The sequence below is a fragment of the Juglans microcarpa x Juglans regia genome, chromosome 5D (genome assembly GCF_004785595.1).
Source record: "Juglans microcarpa x Juglans regia isolate MS1-56 chromosome 5D, Jm3101_v1.0, whole genome shotgun sequence".
Taxonomy (NCBI): Eukaryota; Viridiplantae; Streptophyta; class Magnoliopsida; order Fagales; family Juglandaceae; genus Juglans; species Juglans microcarpa x Juglans regia.
In genome coordinates, this window is record NC_054602.1 from 4,670,607 (window position 1) to 4,686,395 (window position 15,789).

The 15,789-nt window shown below is 38.5% G+C and overlaps 2 protein-coding genes across 7 annotated transcripts; both read left to right on the top strand.

Annotated features, from left to right (window-relative positions):
• Positions 1–175: 175 nt before the first annotated feature.
• Positions 176–11,759, top strand: LOC121265195 (calmodulin-interacting protein 111). Of its 6 annotated transcripts, none has more exons than XR_005940631.1 (11): positions 178–649; positions 2,851–3,009; positions 3,716–4,605; positions 4,818–5,022; positions 6,368–6,575; positions 7,467–7,963; positions 8,473–8,899; positions 9,081–9,161; positions 9,357–9,547; positions 9,624–9,866; positions 9,907–10,518. XR_005940631.1 is itself a non-coding variant. In XM_041168709.1 (11 exons), the coding sequence occupies exons 1-11, from the start codon at positions 356–358 to the stop codon at positions 11,056–11,058; spliced, it is 3,174 nt and encodes a 1,057-aa protein (XP_041024643.1). In that variant the 5' UTR covers positions 178–355; the 3' UTR covers positions 11,059–11,759. The 6 variants fall into 6 exon arrangements, 3 of the variants coding, with proteins under 3 accessions (XP_041024644.1, XP_041024643.1, XP_041024642.1); XM_041168709.1 differs by lacking the exon at positions 9,907–10,518 and adding an exon at positions 11,025–11,759 and having other exon boundaries at positions 9,624–9,811; XM_041168708.1 differs by lacking the exon at positions 9,907–10,518 and adding an exon at positions 10,927–11,759 and having other exon boundaries at positions 180–649; positions 9,624–9,811.
• A 1,595-nt stretch (positions 11,760–13,354) lies between these two features.
• Positions 13,355–15,528, top strand: LOC121265196 (transcription factor MYBC1-like). The gene is given in 4 exon segments (XM_041168711.1): positions 13,355–13,977; positions 13,980–14,108; positions 14,111–14,644; positions 14,647–15,528. Coding segments are annotated over 4 exon segments (939 nt in total). The 5' UTR covers positions 13,355–13,805; the 3' UTR covers positions 14,751–15,528.
• Positions 15,529–15,789: the final 261 nt, after the last annotated feature.

A 15,789-nucleotide genomic window follows, 5' to 3' on the forward strand; every position in this document is an offset into this window, starting at 1 on the left:
ATTCTAACATGTTATTTATTTCGTAGTATTGATATACTGCTCAAAAAATAATAAATATTCTGAAACCCACATTTAACAGCAGATTGGGCTCTGGGCTACACATTCTGGACCTAAGTCTGGTTAGAGTTCTGGATCTAACAGCCCATTAAGTACATCAATCATCAGTGGCAGTGCAAATATACTTTTTGGCAAAGCAGAAGCTTTTCTCAATGTTTCTTTTTCTTTCTTTAAACCCTAACGGTGGGTTTAATTTCTGAACCAAAAACTCTCCGCCTAGTTCGCTCGCTTTACTCTTGCGTTTCGTTGCTCCACTTCTTCAAATATTACGCCTATTTGGAGACTACAGCGGGAAAAGATGCCGCCTAAGACGAAGAAGCATTCCAAGGCACAGTCGAGGCTGTCAAAAGCTGATGACCACTCTGCATCTCCTTCGACACCCTCATCGACGCCTTCTATAGATCTTGGAACTAGTCAGGAGGACCTTTTCTGCTCTATTGAACAGGCTTCGGCCAACTTTCCTACTCTCATCGGTAAATCTGCTATCATTGGTAAAGTTGCCGGTGTTGTGCGTGAGCCCAAAGGCTGTAAAGTTTGGCTCTCCGAGAGTTCCATGGTTTCTTCTTCCATTGCCGTTGGTTCTATCGTATCGGTAACTCACATTATTCGTATAATATGTAACTTTATTTCCGTTGGAATTGGACATGTTGGTGTTTTATATGTGTCTCATATATTAGTGATCGAGTCTCTCTCTCTCTCTCTTTCTCCTGTGTACTCGGATTTTGCCGTTTCTATTAATAAAATCCTCTATTTTTTGATAAGTAATAAGAAATTTATTAATGCAAGTCGATAGGCATAGCTCAATTACACACGAAGTATACAAGCGGAAACACCTAAATACAAGCTATGAAACTAGGAACTAGCAAAGTCTAAAAAGGAAACAAGAGTTGTCGCCCAAAAACAAAGAGTTCAAAGAAAAATTCTCTAAATTCTCCCAACGAGTGAGCTCTGTCATCAAAACAGCGTCCATTTCTTTCTAGTCACAAACAACACATAGACATAGAGGTATCATCTTCCAAATATCAGCAATGTGATGGCTGCCCATAGATCCTTTCCAACAAGCCAATAGATTTACTCACATGTTGGACTGGACTTCATACTTGCTCTCAAGTGGTAGCTGCGTGGAAGATGATTTATTTGTGCATTATGTGATGCATTTGGTTGGAAAGGAATGAGCGGTGTTTTAATAATAGAGAGGTGTTTTAATAATAGGGAATGCAATGTAGAAGAACTCTGGAAGTAAAATACGTGTTCCTTGTTTAGTTGGTTTTCAGCTATTGTACTTAATGGAGGGGCTGTCAATGAGTTTTTGTCCTCGTTTTTCTAGTATTAGTATGTAATTAGGTGTTTCTTTTGTATACTTCCTACATGGGCTTTGCCTATTACATTTGATGAATAATTTTTTTTACTTATATAAAAAAAAACAAGCCAATAGATCCACCACTCTCTTGGGCATCACCCAAGCAATACTCGACCTGCTGAGAATCTCATCCCAAAAAGTCTTTGTGACCTCACAATGTAGAAACAAATGATCAACCGACTCCCCCATCTTTCCTGCACATTATACCTCGCTTCCTCAATTTATCCGTTGTTAGAATCTTCCAGAGTGTCACCAACCAGCAGAAAAAAGCAACTTTGGTCGGAACCTTAGATTTCCAAATACACTTCCAAGGAAATTGATTGACACAATGACATGCCTGCACTTTATAATAAGAGCTGACAGAGAAAATTGAATTTCCAGCGTATTTCCAAAACATTCTGTCCTCTCCTCCCTGCACCATTTTAATGTCATACAGTCTACTGAAAAAATCAGTAATAATCAGCACTTCCCAATCATGAACATCTCTAAAAAATCTCACATTCCATTGAGTAATATTATTGGAAAAAGATACAGAATCAGCAACAGTGGCATCCTTGTCTCTTGCCATTCTAAATAGGGAAGGAAAAGCATTCTTGAGAGTCAATTCGCCACACCTAAGATATGCCAAAAGCTAATCCTATTGCCGCCTCCAACCTTAAAGGAAACATGTTTATCAAAATCCCCCCAACCATCCTGTATTTACTTCCACAAGCCCACACCATACACACTTCTAACTTCATTAGAACACCAACACCCCCGTGCCCTCCCATATTTAGCATCAATAATATTTTTCCATAACACATCCCTCTTTAATTGATATCTCCAAAGCCACTTCCCAAGAAGAGCTTTATTAAAAAGCCTCAAATTACGGAACCCCAAACCCCCCCAAGTAACTGATGAGCAAACTTTATCCCAACTTACTAGATGGAGCTTCTTGTCATCACCATGACCACCCCACAAAAAACTACGAAAGACTCTTTCAATTCTACAAGCCACCCCAATGGGCAAAGGGAATAGGGAGAGAAAAGGAAAAGGATTGAATTTTTTCTAAATTGAACCATTAAAAAAGAAAAGGATTATCAAGCACACGGTTGATGAAGAGTTACTTTGATTTTGAAGCTCTTAGCTTAAAATAATGTTTCCCTTTTCGTTTGTGTTATCCGGTTGTCAAGAATTCACTTCTCCATTGGCCATATGCTACATTGCCACTTTAATTCACATTCAGTTTCTTTGTCTTTTTGTTTCTGTAATAACAGTTTGATTGTAGAAATTTGTATCCTTCTATAAATAGAAAACATTAATTTATATGTTTGGTTAGATTTGTCATTCTATAATCATATATTTTTAACTTTTAACAGTGTAAAAAAGGAATGCGTGATTGCATAATTATCTATTTTTTGGCTGCTCATCCTTTATCTTAATACTGTTGACAGGTGTCACTTGCTTCTTCAAGGATGAAAGTTTCATCTAGCTTCCCTCTTAGCTCATTAGCAGATGAATGTGCAGCATACTTTGGGACTGATAATGGAGAGAAAATGGCCAATGAAGTTGGGAACTACTTCGCTCTCGCAACTGTTTTTCCTTCTAGTAAGGTTTGAATGATAATTTGATTGATTTGATTACTAAACCAGTGATTGACAACTGAAAAAAATGATTCAGGAAAAAAGGGAAGCTAATGAATAAATGGATGGGAATAAAGTTGGCAACATTTGGCATTGATAGGTAGAATTTGGCAGAATAATTTCGTGGTATTTATTTTTTTCACTTCCATGATGCCATCGCTAAAAGTTTCAGGTTTTCAATTGTTGTACTGGTTGAAATGAGTTCACTGCCATTCCTGCAATTGGAATTTGCAAAATCTAATTATCAAATCATTTTGCATTTATAATTTATGGTTGCTTTGATTCGGTTAATTGCAAGAAGGTGTTCAGCCTTTGGGAGGTTGGAAGTTACTATAATCTTTGTCAAGGATAGACTGTACGTTTTTTATGCCCTATGAGGTTGGCACCTTCTAGAAATAGAATTGACTATCTATATCTGGTCCAGTGCAGCTTTTAAAACAGAGAGATGCAGTGTACGAGTTTTAAAGAACATGTTATTCCATACTCCCCATGCATCAATTTATGATTTTATGTATCAGCATTTATTTATATATATATATATATTTATTTTGGAATTGCTGGTGTGCCTAATTTTGCACAAACTTATTGGATCCTAATACATCATATAAAACAGAGATTTGGGTCTATTTTATTACTGAGACTTTTTTTTTTTCGGTTTTGTTTTTACCTTTCCCAGATTATGAAGAATGAAGTGCAACTGTCCTCCAACCTTTCCTACACCCTGGGTTGTCCTACTTCGGGCAGTGTTGTGTTTGTTTACCCCATACAAAGTCAATTTCCATCTGGTCTTGTAAATGGACGTGAAGTACCAAATGGCACCAGAATTAAGTGTTTTTCTGTATACAACTGCAAGGAATTGTATCTCGAGCTGGCTCTTTCAGAGAATAGGCCAATTGTGAGAAGTAATTTGTTGCCTTCCATGAACTTCTCTGAAGAAAAGCCTCAAAATCCATTCGAAAGTGGAATTCTTTCATCCCCTAAAACTCCATTGTATCAGTCGAAACTTAGCTCTTCTAATAGTTTTCACACAATTTCGCCAATATGTGATGATTCAGTATCCTGTTTGACAAATCAAAACAGTTCATCTGTTGATTCATTTGACATTAGAGAGGTATTAGCGGATAAAAGTTCAAAGAAACTTCTGCAAACATGTGCCAGTACTTGGCTGTTTTCTCGTTATCTGCTCTATGGAAATTTTGTTTCCATCCCGATACTTTCGGAGCTTTTCATTTTTCGCGTGGTAGGTGCTAAGGAATTGTCAGCAAAGAGTAGCAGTCATGATTTGACAAATGAGAAAGGTGATAAATTGCTTCCTGAAGCTCCTGAACTGGTGGACCATGTCATCCGTGCTTTTTTGATAAACCATGATACGGAAATCCATCTGCGTGCCTCTTCAAATGTGACATCTGAAACTTCTCAAAAAGGGGGTTTTCCAGGTGTTGAACTTGAATATCAGGATGTTAAAGCTACCGTGGTAGAAAATACTTTGAAATTGGGTGGTCTTTCAAAAGAATATGCAATTTTGAAAGATATAATAATCTCCTCCTCAGTGGACACATTGTTGAGGTATGTCATATAGGATATTGCTTCTTGCTTATTTGTGCAGATTTGTACAATTGAATTCCTTTTTAAGGTCATGCTATTCTATATTAGACTTTTGGAGCTCCGTATCTCTTTGGGGATGATTCTTGTTTTCCTTTGATTGCATACTTGATGTGGTTTTCTTGTCATCCACATATTCAAAATTAAATGTTGATCACTGATGTAACTATTTTTAGTTTCGGTTTACGAACTACGAAGGGTGTGCTTCTTCATGGCCCTCCTGGCACGGGAAAGACTTCTTTGGCACGACTGTGTGCCCATGATGCTGGTGTCAAGCTTTTCTCTGTGAATGGACCTGAAGTTTTCAGTAACTTTTATGGGGAAAGTGAGAAAGCTTTGCAAGCAGTCTTTGAGTCAGCAAGCCAAGCAGCACCAGCCGTGGTTAGATTTGTTTACCCTGATTGATTTATGTTTCAAACTTGGGCCTTCACCCTGCTTGAAGTACTGATGGATTCGGTGTTATACTTGGATTTCAAAACCAAAAAACAACAATGTTTAGAACATGTCAATTTCACATGGATTAGAGTTTCATGTTTTTTATTTGTACAGGCAAAAAAAAAAAAAAAAGTCAGGAAAATTGTGTAAAATATACATTTTAATTGCTTGCATTTTATTTACAGTGAACTCAAGAATTGGTTATGATTGCAATGGCCATACGCCAAAGTGCTTGCCGTTCTCTACCTAACAACCTTGTTTCTGCCCCCCTCTTTTCTCCCCGTTTTCACTCTAACATTTGTATTGTCATTCCATTTGGAGTTGTTGATATGTCCATAAAGTCGCATTATCTCATGTATCAGAAGTTCCGTTCGTAAATTTTACGGAAGGGGAACGGAGGTGCTGAATTAGCACAATTAACAGGGGATGTGATTAGAAATGTTGAAAACTAAGCGAATGATACTAGAATCAACTCGAGCCACAGGAGGTGTAGGTAACCACATATTTATTCTTAAGATTAATGTAGGAATAGATAACTGACATGGAAAGTATCCCTGCACAGCTCTTTCGAATTTTCTTTATTTTTTAGAACTTTAAATTTTACTGTTCTTACAATCAAGATTTTCCTTCTCATCATAAAGGATTCATTACTGATAGGAAAAATAAGATTTTTATTTATGATTAAGATTAAACTCTATTAATGATGGAAAGGAATGTGGTCCCTGTACACAGGAAGTATACATAAAGCCACTTAACAAACAAAAGGAAAAAGTGCTAGAAAATCAGAAGTTTTTGGGTCGTTGTCCAATGATACAAGATGTTAAGAACGTCCCCCACTCCCGTCCCGGGGCGCTAAGGGGTCTTAACGAAAGACTTAACTCCAACACCAAGGTTTTACTATTTCTAGATAACTGTATACTCATCTTGTGAACTATAACGACTATCTTATGGATATACGAAAATAAACAAACCATCTAAACTGTATTAAGAGAAGATCTCTGTGCTGTTATACAAATAAAAATCTTCTGGGTACTGGAGAAATTTTGTAAGAATAACTTACATTTTGTAACTTTTTGTCTTATATAGAGGTATGATTAAGTAGGACAGCTAAATAAAAATATATTCCCTTCACGTTCTAACTGTAATTTTCAACTTAAACTAAAAAGAAAACAAGTATACAAATTCCATGTCATTCAATTAAACAAATTAAGATTTTGCCTTTGGGCATGATATATGCTTGCTTTGTTGACTCTGCCTTTAGATGACTACTTAGGGTTGCATATTATTACAGATATTCATTGATGAACTTGATGCCATTGCCCCTGCTCGGAAAGATGGAGGTGAAGAGCTTTCTCAAAGAATGGTTGCTACGCTGTTAAATTTGATGGATGGTATTAACAGAGCTGATGCAACGATTGTAATTGCTGCGACAAATAGGCCTGATAGTATTGAGCCTGCACTGAGACGACCTGGAAGACTTGACAGGGAAATTGAAATAGGTATTACCGAGTTTTTGTGTGATTACAATATGTTGTCATATTAGGAACCTTTCTGAATGAGACATTCTGCTTAAGCTTTCAGGTGATTCGCATTGTACGACATTGCCAAACTATTTATGCCGTATACCAGTTTTATTTCTTTTTCGCCTTTCTCTGCCTATCAAATAACTGTTTTCATATTATATTAAGTGTAGCAAGGATGTAATTCACCAAATCTGACATGTTGAAAGCAACATGATTGCCTAATATGGTAGTGGTTCTGTATCATGACTGCCTTCATCTGTGCTGTATATCTCCTTTGTAAATTGGAGTCCTTATGGGAATATCTCAATGACTCCAAAACTCAGAAATTGCAAAAGAAAATAGGTGATTTAAACTTCTCTGTCTTCGATTTTTCTGGGAATGAAATTGATCTACTTCGATAGTGCTCCTAGGAAAGTCATAGTATATATTTGGTGAGTCCTTCAAACTTATTCAAAAATAGAAACATGAATCAACATCACATTGTCCCTGAAATTTAGGGTGTAGGTTTGAATTTCTATATGACTCATGGACATTTAAAATTTAGCAATTTGCTGTCGGTATTCTGAAAGGATTGAAAGGAAGTACATGCATTTGTACTGTCTGTGTATGTGTCATTTACTTAATGGTTAATGGGAAAAATAAGAAAATGATGAGTTGACTTGCTTGAGCTAGTTAAATAATTATTGGGTAATAACTATGTTTGCAAGATGGGTGTGCTAAGGAATCAGGGATGTACATTTGTTATAAGTGCACTGGGGCATGATTCTATGTGGAAGGAAAATTAAGCAGGGAGTTGGAATCAGTTGAGTTTGTCATTGTTTGATGGATGTCTTGTTAATTTTTTTTCTGTCAAAAATTCAAATATAGGTGTTCCATCTCCCAAGCAGCGGCTGGATATATTACATACCCTTCTCAGTGAAATGGAGCACTCGCTTTCTGATATGCAAGTTCAACACCTTGCCACGGTCACACATGGATTTGTGGGTGCTGATCTAGCTGCCCTTTGCAACGAGGCAGCTTTGGTTTGTCTTAGACATTATGTTAAGTTTAGAAATTCTTATCATGATTTGGACATCAGTTCAACACCTATTGCATGTGAAGGCTGCTCTGATGTTATAATCGACGGATCTGATTGCTTAGAAGTGAAAAGAGATATTTCAAGGGATTATGCAAATTCAGCAACTTCCTCTGCTCCAAATTTTTCCGTTTCCTCAGAGATTCGACCATCTTTACACTTGACGGCTACTGTTCTGGAACATGCAGAAAATATCTTGGATGGCATTGAAGATGAGAGTAGGTTAAGAGTAGCTTTTGAAGATTTTGAAAAGGCCAGGATGAAAGTGAGGCCCAGTGCCATGCGGGAGGTATGGTTTATGCATATATGTTGCATTATTATTGTTTAAACTATATTGCAGCAGTGAGGTCTGGTATCTGTAATTTACACCTATTTTATGGGAGTACTATTGGCTCATTATTCTTTTATATAAACCAATAATACGATGGAAAAATCTCTCAGATACAATGAGCTCAAAAGTGGGAGAACAAGAAAAAAATATGGGCATGTGAGAAAGAGATCTATCATGAGTATTTAAACTAGTACCCAAATGATGAGCAGCCAGACGCAGGCATGGATTGTGGGACTACAAAGTTAGTGGACTATTGATCTGGGAGTGGCTTTTTGCTGCATGCTTAAAAGTAAAAGCGTGAGCAATATATGCTATATATTAAGCATGTATTAAAATGATGACTAAGTGGTTGCTACAGTCGGAGTCCAACTTCCATCATTGCTCTTAGCTTCTCCCTTTATTGCAGCCTTAAGTGCTTCATATATAATCAGCCTTAATCAACTATCTTCTTGTTTATTTATTCCTAGGTAATACTTGAGGTTCCAAAGGTCAATTGGGAAGATGTTGGCGGCCAAAGTGAGGTTAAAACTCAGTTAATGGAAGCCATAGAGTGGCCTCAAAAACACCAGGATGCTTTCAAGCGCATTGGGACTCGTCCCCCAACAGGGATATTGATGTTTGGTCCTCCTGGTTGCAGCAAAACCCTCATGGCACGTGCGGTAGCTTCAGAAGCGGGACTGAATTTCCTTTCCGTGAAGGGTCCAGAACTTTTCAGCAAATGGGTTGGCGAATCCGAGAAGGCTGTAAGATCACTATTTGCGAAGGCAAGGGCCAATGCCCCATCAATTATATTTTTTGATGAAATTGATAGTCTTGCCGTCATCCGTGGGAAGGAAAGTGATGGAGTTTCAGTTTCTGATAGGGTTATGAGTCAACTTCTTGTTGAAATGGATGGTTAGTGATAAATTCTGGGTAATAAATACCACCAATTGAAGTTTTCTTTTCTATGGCTTCTGTTTTAGTCACATTGCTATTTCTTAAGCTTCTAGAGTAGTAAGTAAAATTTGGGAGATTTAATCTTTAACATTGACGTTGGCATTGCTTCTCTCTCACCCAAATATCTTGTTGAATTTAGGTTTGCATCAAAGAGTTGATGTTACTGTAATTGCTGCTACAAATCGACCAGACAAGATTGATCCTGCCCTTTTAAGACCAGGTTCGCTCTCAGCCCTCCACAACCACCCCCCCCCCCCCCCCCCCCCCCCCCAAAACAAAAACAAAAAAAAAGCACACATGCACACCTCCACCATCCACTGATCCATGCCCATATACTGAGCGAGGTGTAGTATCTTACTATTCCCTCTCCCAGGAATTTGTTAAGATTTCTAATAGTGATAAAAGATTTGGACAGGACGCTTTGACCGGCTGCTATATGTGGGGCCCCCTAATCACACTGACCGAGAAGAGATATTCCGCATCCACTTGCGCAAAATTTCATGCAGTTCTGACATCAGCATAAAGGTGCTGGCTAGTCTCACAGAAGGATTTACTGGGGCTGATATATCATTGACCTGCCGGGAGGCAGCTGTTGTTGCTATTGAGGTATCTTAAGTTCATTTATGATTAGATAGCTTTGTCTTTGAAATCGTGATTAATTTTTCATTTTATTCACAACCAGGAGTGCCATGATGCTTCAGAAATATCAATGCAACATTTAAGGACTGCAATCAGACAAGTGCAGCCATCAGAAATTCACTCTTATGAAGAGCTGTCTGCAAAATTTCAAAGGCTTGTTCATTCTGCTGCAACAGAAAAAGAACTATTAATTCAGCAGTATTCTAGTAAATCAAACCGGTTTCCTATCTGGTAAAACATATCTTCTCATACTTATTTTTTTCTAACATGATATTATTATTTTGGTCAGTAAGCTAGAATTACCTATAAAAAAAAATTATTTTGGCCAGTAAGCTAGAATTGAATATGCGGCTGAATTGAGATTTTCTCTCTCTCTCTCTCTCTCTCTCTCTCTCTCACACACACACACACACACACGTTGAAAACTCAGTGCTGAGGTCCAATTGCCCAAGGGAACAAGTCTGTTGTGGCAGTGGCCAATAATAGTACAGCAATATTACTTAAAAAATATAGATCAGAAATATTGCACAATAATAACAGTGACAATGGGCAGCAATATGTTTTTATGTTCTGAGTTTAAAAAGGGTGTTCTGGTCCTGATATTATCACTTGTTTTTAAAGATGGCTTTATCATGAGAATGAGTGATCTTTTTGTCAAATCAGCCGGCTAGGTTATGAGAGACTAAATGCCAAAAGTAACATGATAAATGTTTTGAATGACTGAAGTCCTTGACCATATGGATCGATGAGTAGGTCACATAAATTGGCTGATGTCTCAGAATCGTCCAGAGAAGTTGGATAAAGAAAATGATAGTCCAATAAAAATAGCACAGCTTTGCTGCTGAACTTATTATAAAGGCAATTCTTTAACTGTTTGCATAAAAACAACATTTTTTGCTTGTTTCACCCTTTAGGGAATAATAATAACATCCGCGGCATTGCCAAAAGAGAAATGCTATATACAGTCGTAAAGTGTGCAAGCAACATGCTGTCGTTTTGAAGAAGAGTGAGATATACTATTAAAAAAATTTCCTTTCATATGGGTCCCGTATTTATTCATTTTTTTAAAGTGATTGCACGGCGTTTGCACACTCACGATTGCAACTCTCATTTCTCTTGCCAAAATATGCGTATTTATCTTATAAGGCTCATACATTCAGAATTTGGTAGAATTAGGATTTTGCTTGGTTAAAGGTACTTTCTGTATTTTGCTTGTATGTAGAAATTTCCTTACACTTGGAATAAATATTTTGTGGCTGTACCTGTGGTTACATTTTTATTGTTATATCCTTCAAGAAGATAAATTAATTCAACAACATTCTTCATTTTTTTTTCCGATGAAGCAGGAACCTTGTAAAATCTGTTGCATTCTTCCTTTATCAATTCCCAGTAGCCCTTTTTCACCCAAAGTCCGATTCAAGTGTGTAGCCCAACTTTTCTGCAGCTTACCATATATGATCTTCGTGGCCTTTCTATAACGGGATTTCATTTACATAAGCTCACACAGAAAAAAAGTATAGAAGATGTCACCTGCTGATTTCGATATGAGGCGTATATACTTGAGGAGTGCTTGGGGCTTCAAAAAGAAGAAATGTTGAAGAACTCAAGTACAACCACAGTATTATTTTGATGAGGATGGGATCTTGTAAAGGGTTGGCATTGCAACTTGAGGAGAGAGTTTTTTGTTCTGACATTTCCATCATAGGTTCGTACTCTAAGCTCCGATTGCAGCTAAGCCAAGTAACCCGTTTTGGTGGGACCCAGAGATTGCGTGATGATTTTGCAATGGAGAGTTCTTGGTTACACACTTGAGCATGCAAATATCCTTGCTATTAGACAAGAGGGGGCAGCCCGTGAGATGTAGGGACTACCATTTTTTGTCCTCGTCTTTAGTCCTTTGTACAAGCAGTTTTTATCTTTTTTTATTTATATATATGTGTATATTTTTTTGGTTGGGGGGGGGGGGGGGGGGGGGGTGTTTGTGTTAAGCTCTTGAGATTTTCACCATGGATTTGAGCTACTGTGGAAGCCGTGATGGCAGAAAATGAAGGTTCGATAGCTTTGACGCCTTTCAGCAAGTTCGGCCGGAAAGCACTCGGCATCCTCAGTCTAGGACTTTCATTTTCAACGGGATGATTAACTTAGTTGGATGAATAAAATCTCTCCCCAATTTTTTATTTATTTAATCTGTTTGAATTGATTTCATACAGCATTATAATGGGGTTTTGAAAACCTGAAATTAAGCAGTCCAGAGAGAGAGAGAGAAGTCAAAAATAACTGCTGATGTTCTATATGAATGATTAGATTTCTCAGAATTCATCCATCTTTTAGTGCTGGATCAGCAACCATGACACCCACCAAGAGCTTTCCTGTTCCCACAATTTTTTTAAACGTGTTGTCTCAACTCTCAACATCTATCTCATCTCAGATTTTCAGACACCTAATTTCTTAAGTTTAATACACTGGAGGAATATCTGAATGTACTGAAATATACAACAGGGGTTAAGCTCTATAGGCACCATGGTCCTCACCTGATCCATCAACTCTTATCAATGTTCCATTGATTTTATTGGTCCTTACACTCTATTCACTAGCATGCACCCTTGAAGACAGTAAACCACCACAACCAATTCCATGGCTAAAAGTAGGAACACAGCTATGAGCGATGCATGCACATGCAAAAATTGATTGGGCCAAGTGTAACTTTTGGACCCAACAAGTACAAGCAAATTATGCAGACAGTTTTCCCTTCTTGGCACTCTCTGGCTTCTGATCAACCTCTGCAAGATACTCTCTGCTCCCTTTTGAGTTTGGAATTTATATTTCTATCCTTTTTATATGATGCTGGTCAAGCCCCAAAAAATACAACAAAAACAGGTTTACATAGAAAGTTAAGAATCCTTAATTTGGGGTCAACCCAGATCGATTATTACAGAGATATCATTAAGACTTGAGGAACAAAACATTTTGGTACTCACATTATGCTTTTTTTTTTTTTTTTTTTTTTTTCCCCCTCTACCAAAAAGAGAACCAAACCACCAAAAAACAAAAGAAGCTTATCTTCACGACTAAACTCAAAACTCAGTTGATTCCATTCCCCCATCAACAACCTAAAAAAGAAATCCCACAAAGTCATCATACTTTGCATCTCTCTTTCTCTCTCTCTAATCTTTTCCTAATCCCCAACTCCAATTCCCGTACAGGCCATCTTGGGACCAACGAATCTCCACACCACTCCCCAGAGTGTGTCACACACGCTCCACCTCTTCATTTCTAGAGTATTTTTTTGCATCCTGTTTTCTTTTACTAGCTGCTAGCTGCTTAGAATTTGTGTTCACAGTAACATATATCAAATTAAACTAATTTATAAATTTATTTTTATATATTTATTTTGTGACTAAAGAATTTTTCATAAATTTATAAAACTCACAAGCCGACTATAACCTCCAACCCGGTGGAGTAAGCAGCGGAGCGTGACTCTCAAGCCCTGCCAAAAGCAGTGGGGGATAGAAATTAAAGATAAAAATATATGTATAAAATAAGGTGTGGTTTGAATAGTAATATAAGATGAGATGATTTTAAATAAAAGTTTGAAATTTAATAAAATATTATTAAAATATTATTTTTTAATATTATTATTATTTTAAGATTTAAAAAAATTAAATTATTTATTATATTTTATATAAAAATTTTAAAAAATTATTATAATAAAAAATGAATCACTTTCACTACTTACACAAAAAAAAATCAGAAGAACAGCACATTATTAAGGCGAACACTACACTAGTCGGTCATTCTTTCTAATTTAAAAGCTGAAAACAAGAAAACACGATCCACCTCGAACCTCTCTCCACACACATCCCCCCTTACCTGCCTCCCTCCTCCCAATTCCTCCACTGTCACCAACACCACCTCTGTCTCTCTCTCCCTCCCTTTCGTTTCTCCAGATGCTTAAATCAATTGGTGGAGGCAGGCAGGAGAGAGCTTTTTCGAAGAAACCCATCTCTGTGTATGCGTTTATGTGGGTCTCTCGGTTTTCTGTCTCTGTCTCTCTCTTTGAAAACCACCGCTACCACTCTTACTAACTTTCCTTTCTGTTGTTGTATTCTCTTTGTTGTTCAAACCTTGATATTTCTGCCAGAAAAGAATCAGCTCAGAACTGAAGAACCCAGATACGAGAAATAGTGAATTGGGAGTGGGAAGAGCCAGATTTGAAGGGGGTAATATGAGGGAAGAGGACTCTAATTGGTTCTCAAGATGGGAAGAAGAGCTCCCATCGCCTGAAGAGCTGATGCCCCTCTCCCAAACCCTAATTACCCCTGATCTTGCTTTGGCTTTTGACATACGAAATCCCAACAACAGCAATAATAATATTTCCCCTATCCAACAGCATGCCTCCCCCAACCCCAGCCCCAACCTCCTCCTTCGAATCCTTTGCCCGCTTCAGCCACCACTCCTCCCCACCCAAACTCCGCGGAATTCGCCGCCGATTCTGCCGAGTTGGGTTCCGGGGCCGGTGGGGAGGAGCCTGCCGTACTCTCAAGCGGCCGCGCCTCGTGTGGACGCCACAGCTACACAAGCGTTTTGTGGACGCTGTGGCTCACTTGGGGATCAAGAATGCTGTCCCCAAGACCATAATGCAACTGATGAGTGTGGATGGGCTCACTAGGGAGAACGTCGCCAGCCATTTGCAGAAGTATCGCCTTTATCTCAAGCGAATGCAGGGACTTGGCGGTAGCGGCGGTGCCGGTGGAGGTGGTGGCGCCGGTGGATTGACAGCCAGTGTCGATCCTGCTACTGACCATTTGTTCGCGAGCTCCCCGGTGCCGCCGCATTTTCTGCATCCAGGTCGCTCCAATTCGGAACATTTCTTGCCGTTTGTGCAGGTGCCGGTGACTGCAATGCAGCACCACCATCACCAGCAGCAGCAGATTGCGGCGGTCGCAGCCCACCCGCAGCTACAGCCGCAGTATCACAGGCAGGTAGGGCATTTCGGGTCGCCACCGAATGGGCAATTTGAGCATCCATTTCTGAGTAGGCAGTCACAGTCGGTGCATAGGATGGGGCACCAGTGCACAATCCAGTACCGGGGTATGTGGAGGACTTGGAATCGGCTAATGGAACAGGAGGAAGGAAGGTTCTCACTCTATTTCCAACTGGGGATGATTGAGTTTTGGTAATTGTTAATGCCTCCTTTAACGTCTTAGTTTTCGTTTCATTCGGTTTCTGGGTCTTTGTGATACTGGTATCTGGCGGTATTTGTTAGATTTTTGTTTTGCTTAGACTCTTTGTTTTTATTGTCGTGTTAGTTTGCCTTAGTTATCCTGGCCATAGTAAGTGGTGTTGGGCTTCCATTGAAATGGGCATATTTCTGGGTCTAACAAGTTGGGTCAATTAAGCTTCTGTTGCCAATTGGATGTCTTTCACCATGCTTTATGAGGTTAGAATTGGTGGGTAGTGTCCCTCACCACGTCCTTTAGTTCTGTGGACTTCTACCTGTATAATTACATTGTTTTTAGCGATCTGTGTCTTCTGTGAGCTTCTGGTGACGGATATTGATCATGATGTCACTCCGGGCAGCAATTATGTTTCTAAGCTCCTCAACAACTACTCTAGTGTTTTGAGAAGGAGTCAATCTGGATGTCTTAGAAGTTTATTTATCCATGGTAGTCTGGGAATCGGCTGGTTTTCCAAACCTCAGTCTTCTCACTGGTGAAAGGTACTCATTGGCATTAAAAGTGTGCATGGCCGAAGCATCAAGTTTATGAACCATTGGGATGAGAGGTGAGGATAAATAATGCTGGGAAATACCATTATGTTTCTCTAGAAATCTAAAAATGTGGCCAGTACCATAGTTGGCATGTCGGGTGCTGAATTTCTCAGCAATATCCTGGAATCTCGCATGTGTAAGACCTCGTGTTTATTAGTCTGATTTTATTTAGAGCTGAGCTGTACCTGTTGTACATTGTGTGACTCCATAGAAGACTTAAAAGCTTACTGCAAGCGGACCTCTTAAAAATCTGATTTATATTACATTGTTGGAGTTATTTTAATGCTCCAAGAATTTTTAATTAGCATAAGTTTCTGATACTTCTTAGTTATCATAATCAAATTAGCATAAATTAGCATTGCCAATATATTCTTTCATGTGGCATATATTCTTTCAGTATTCCTTTTTTATATATATAATATTTTTACTTATAAAAAAA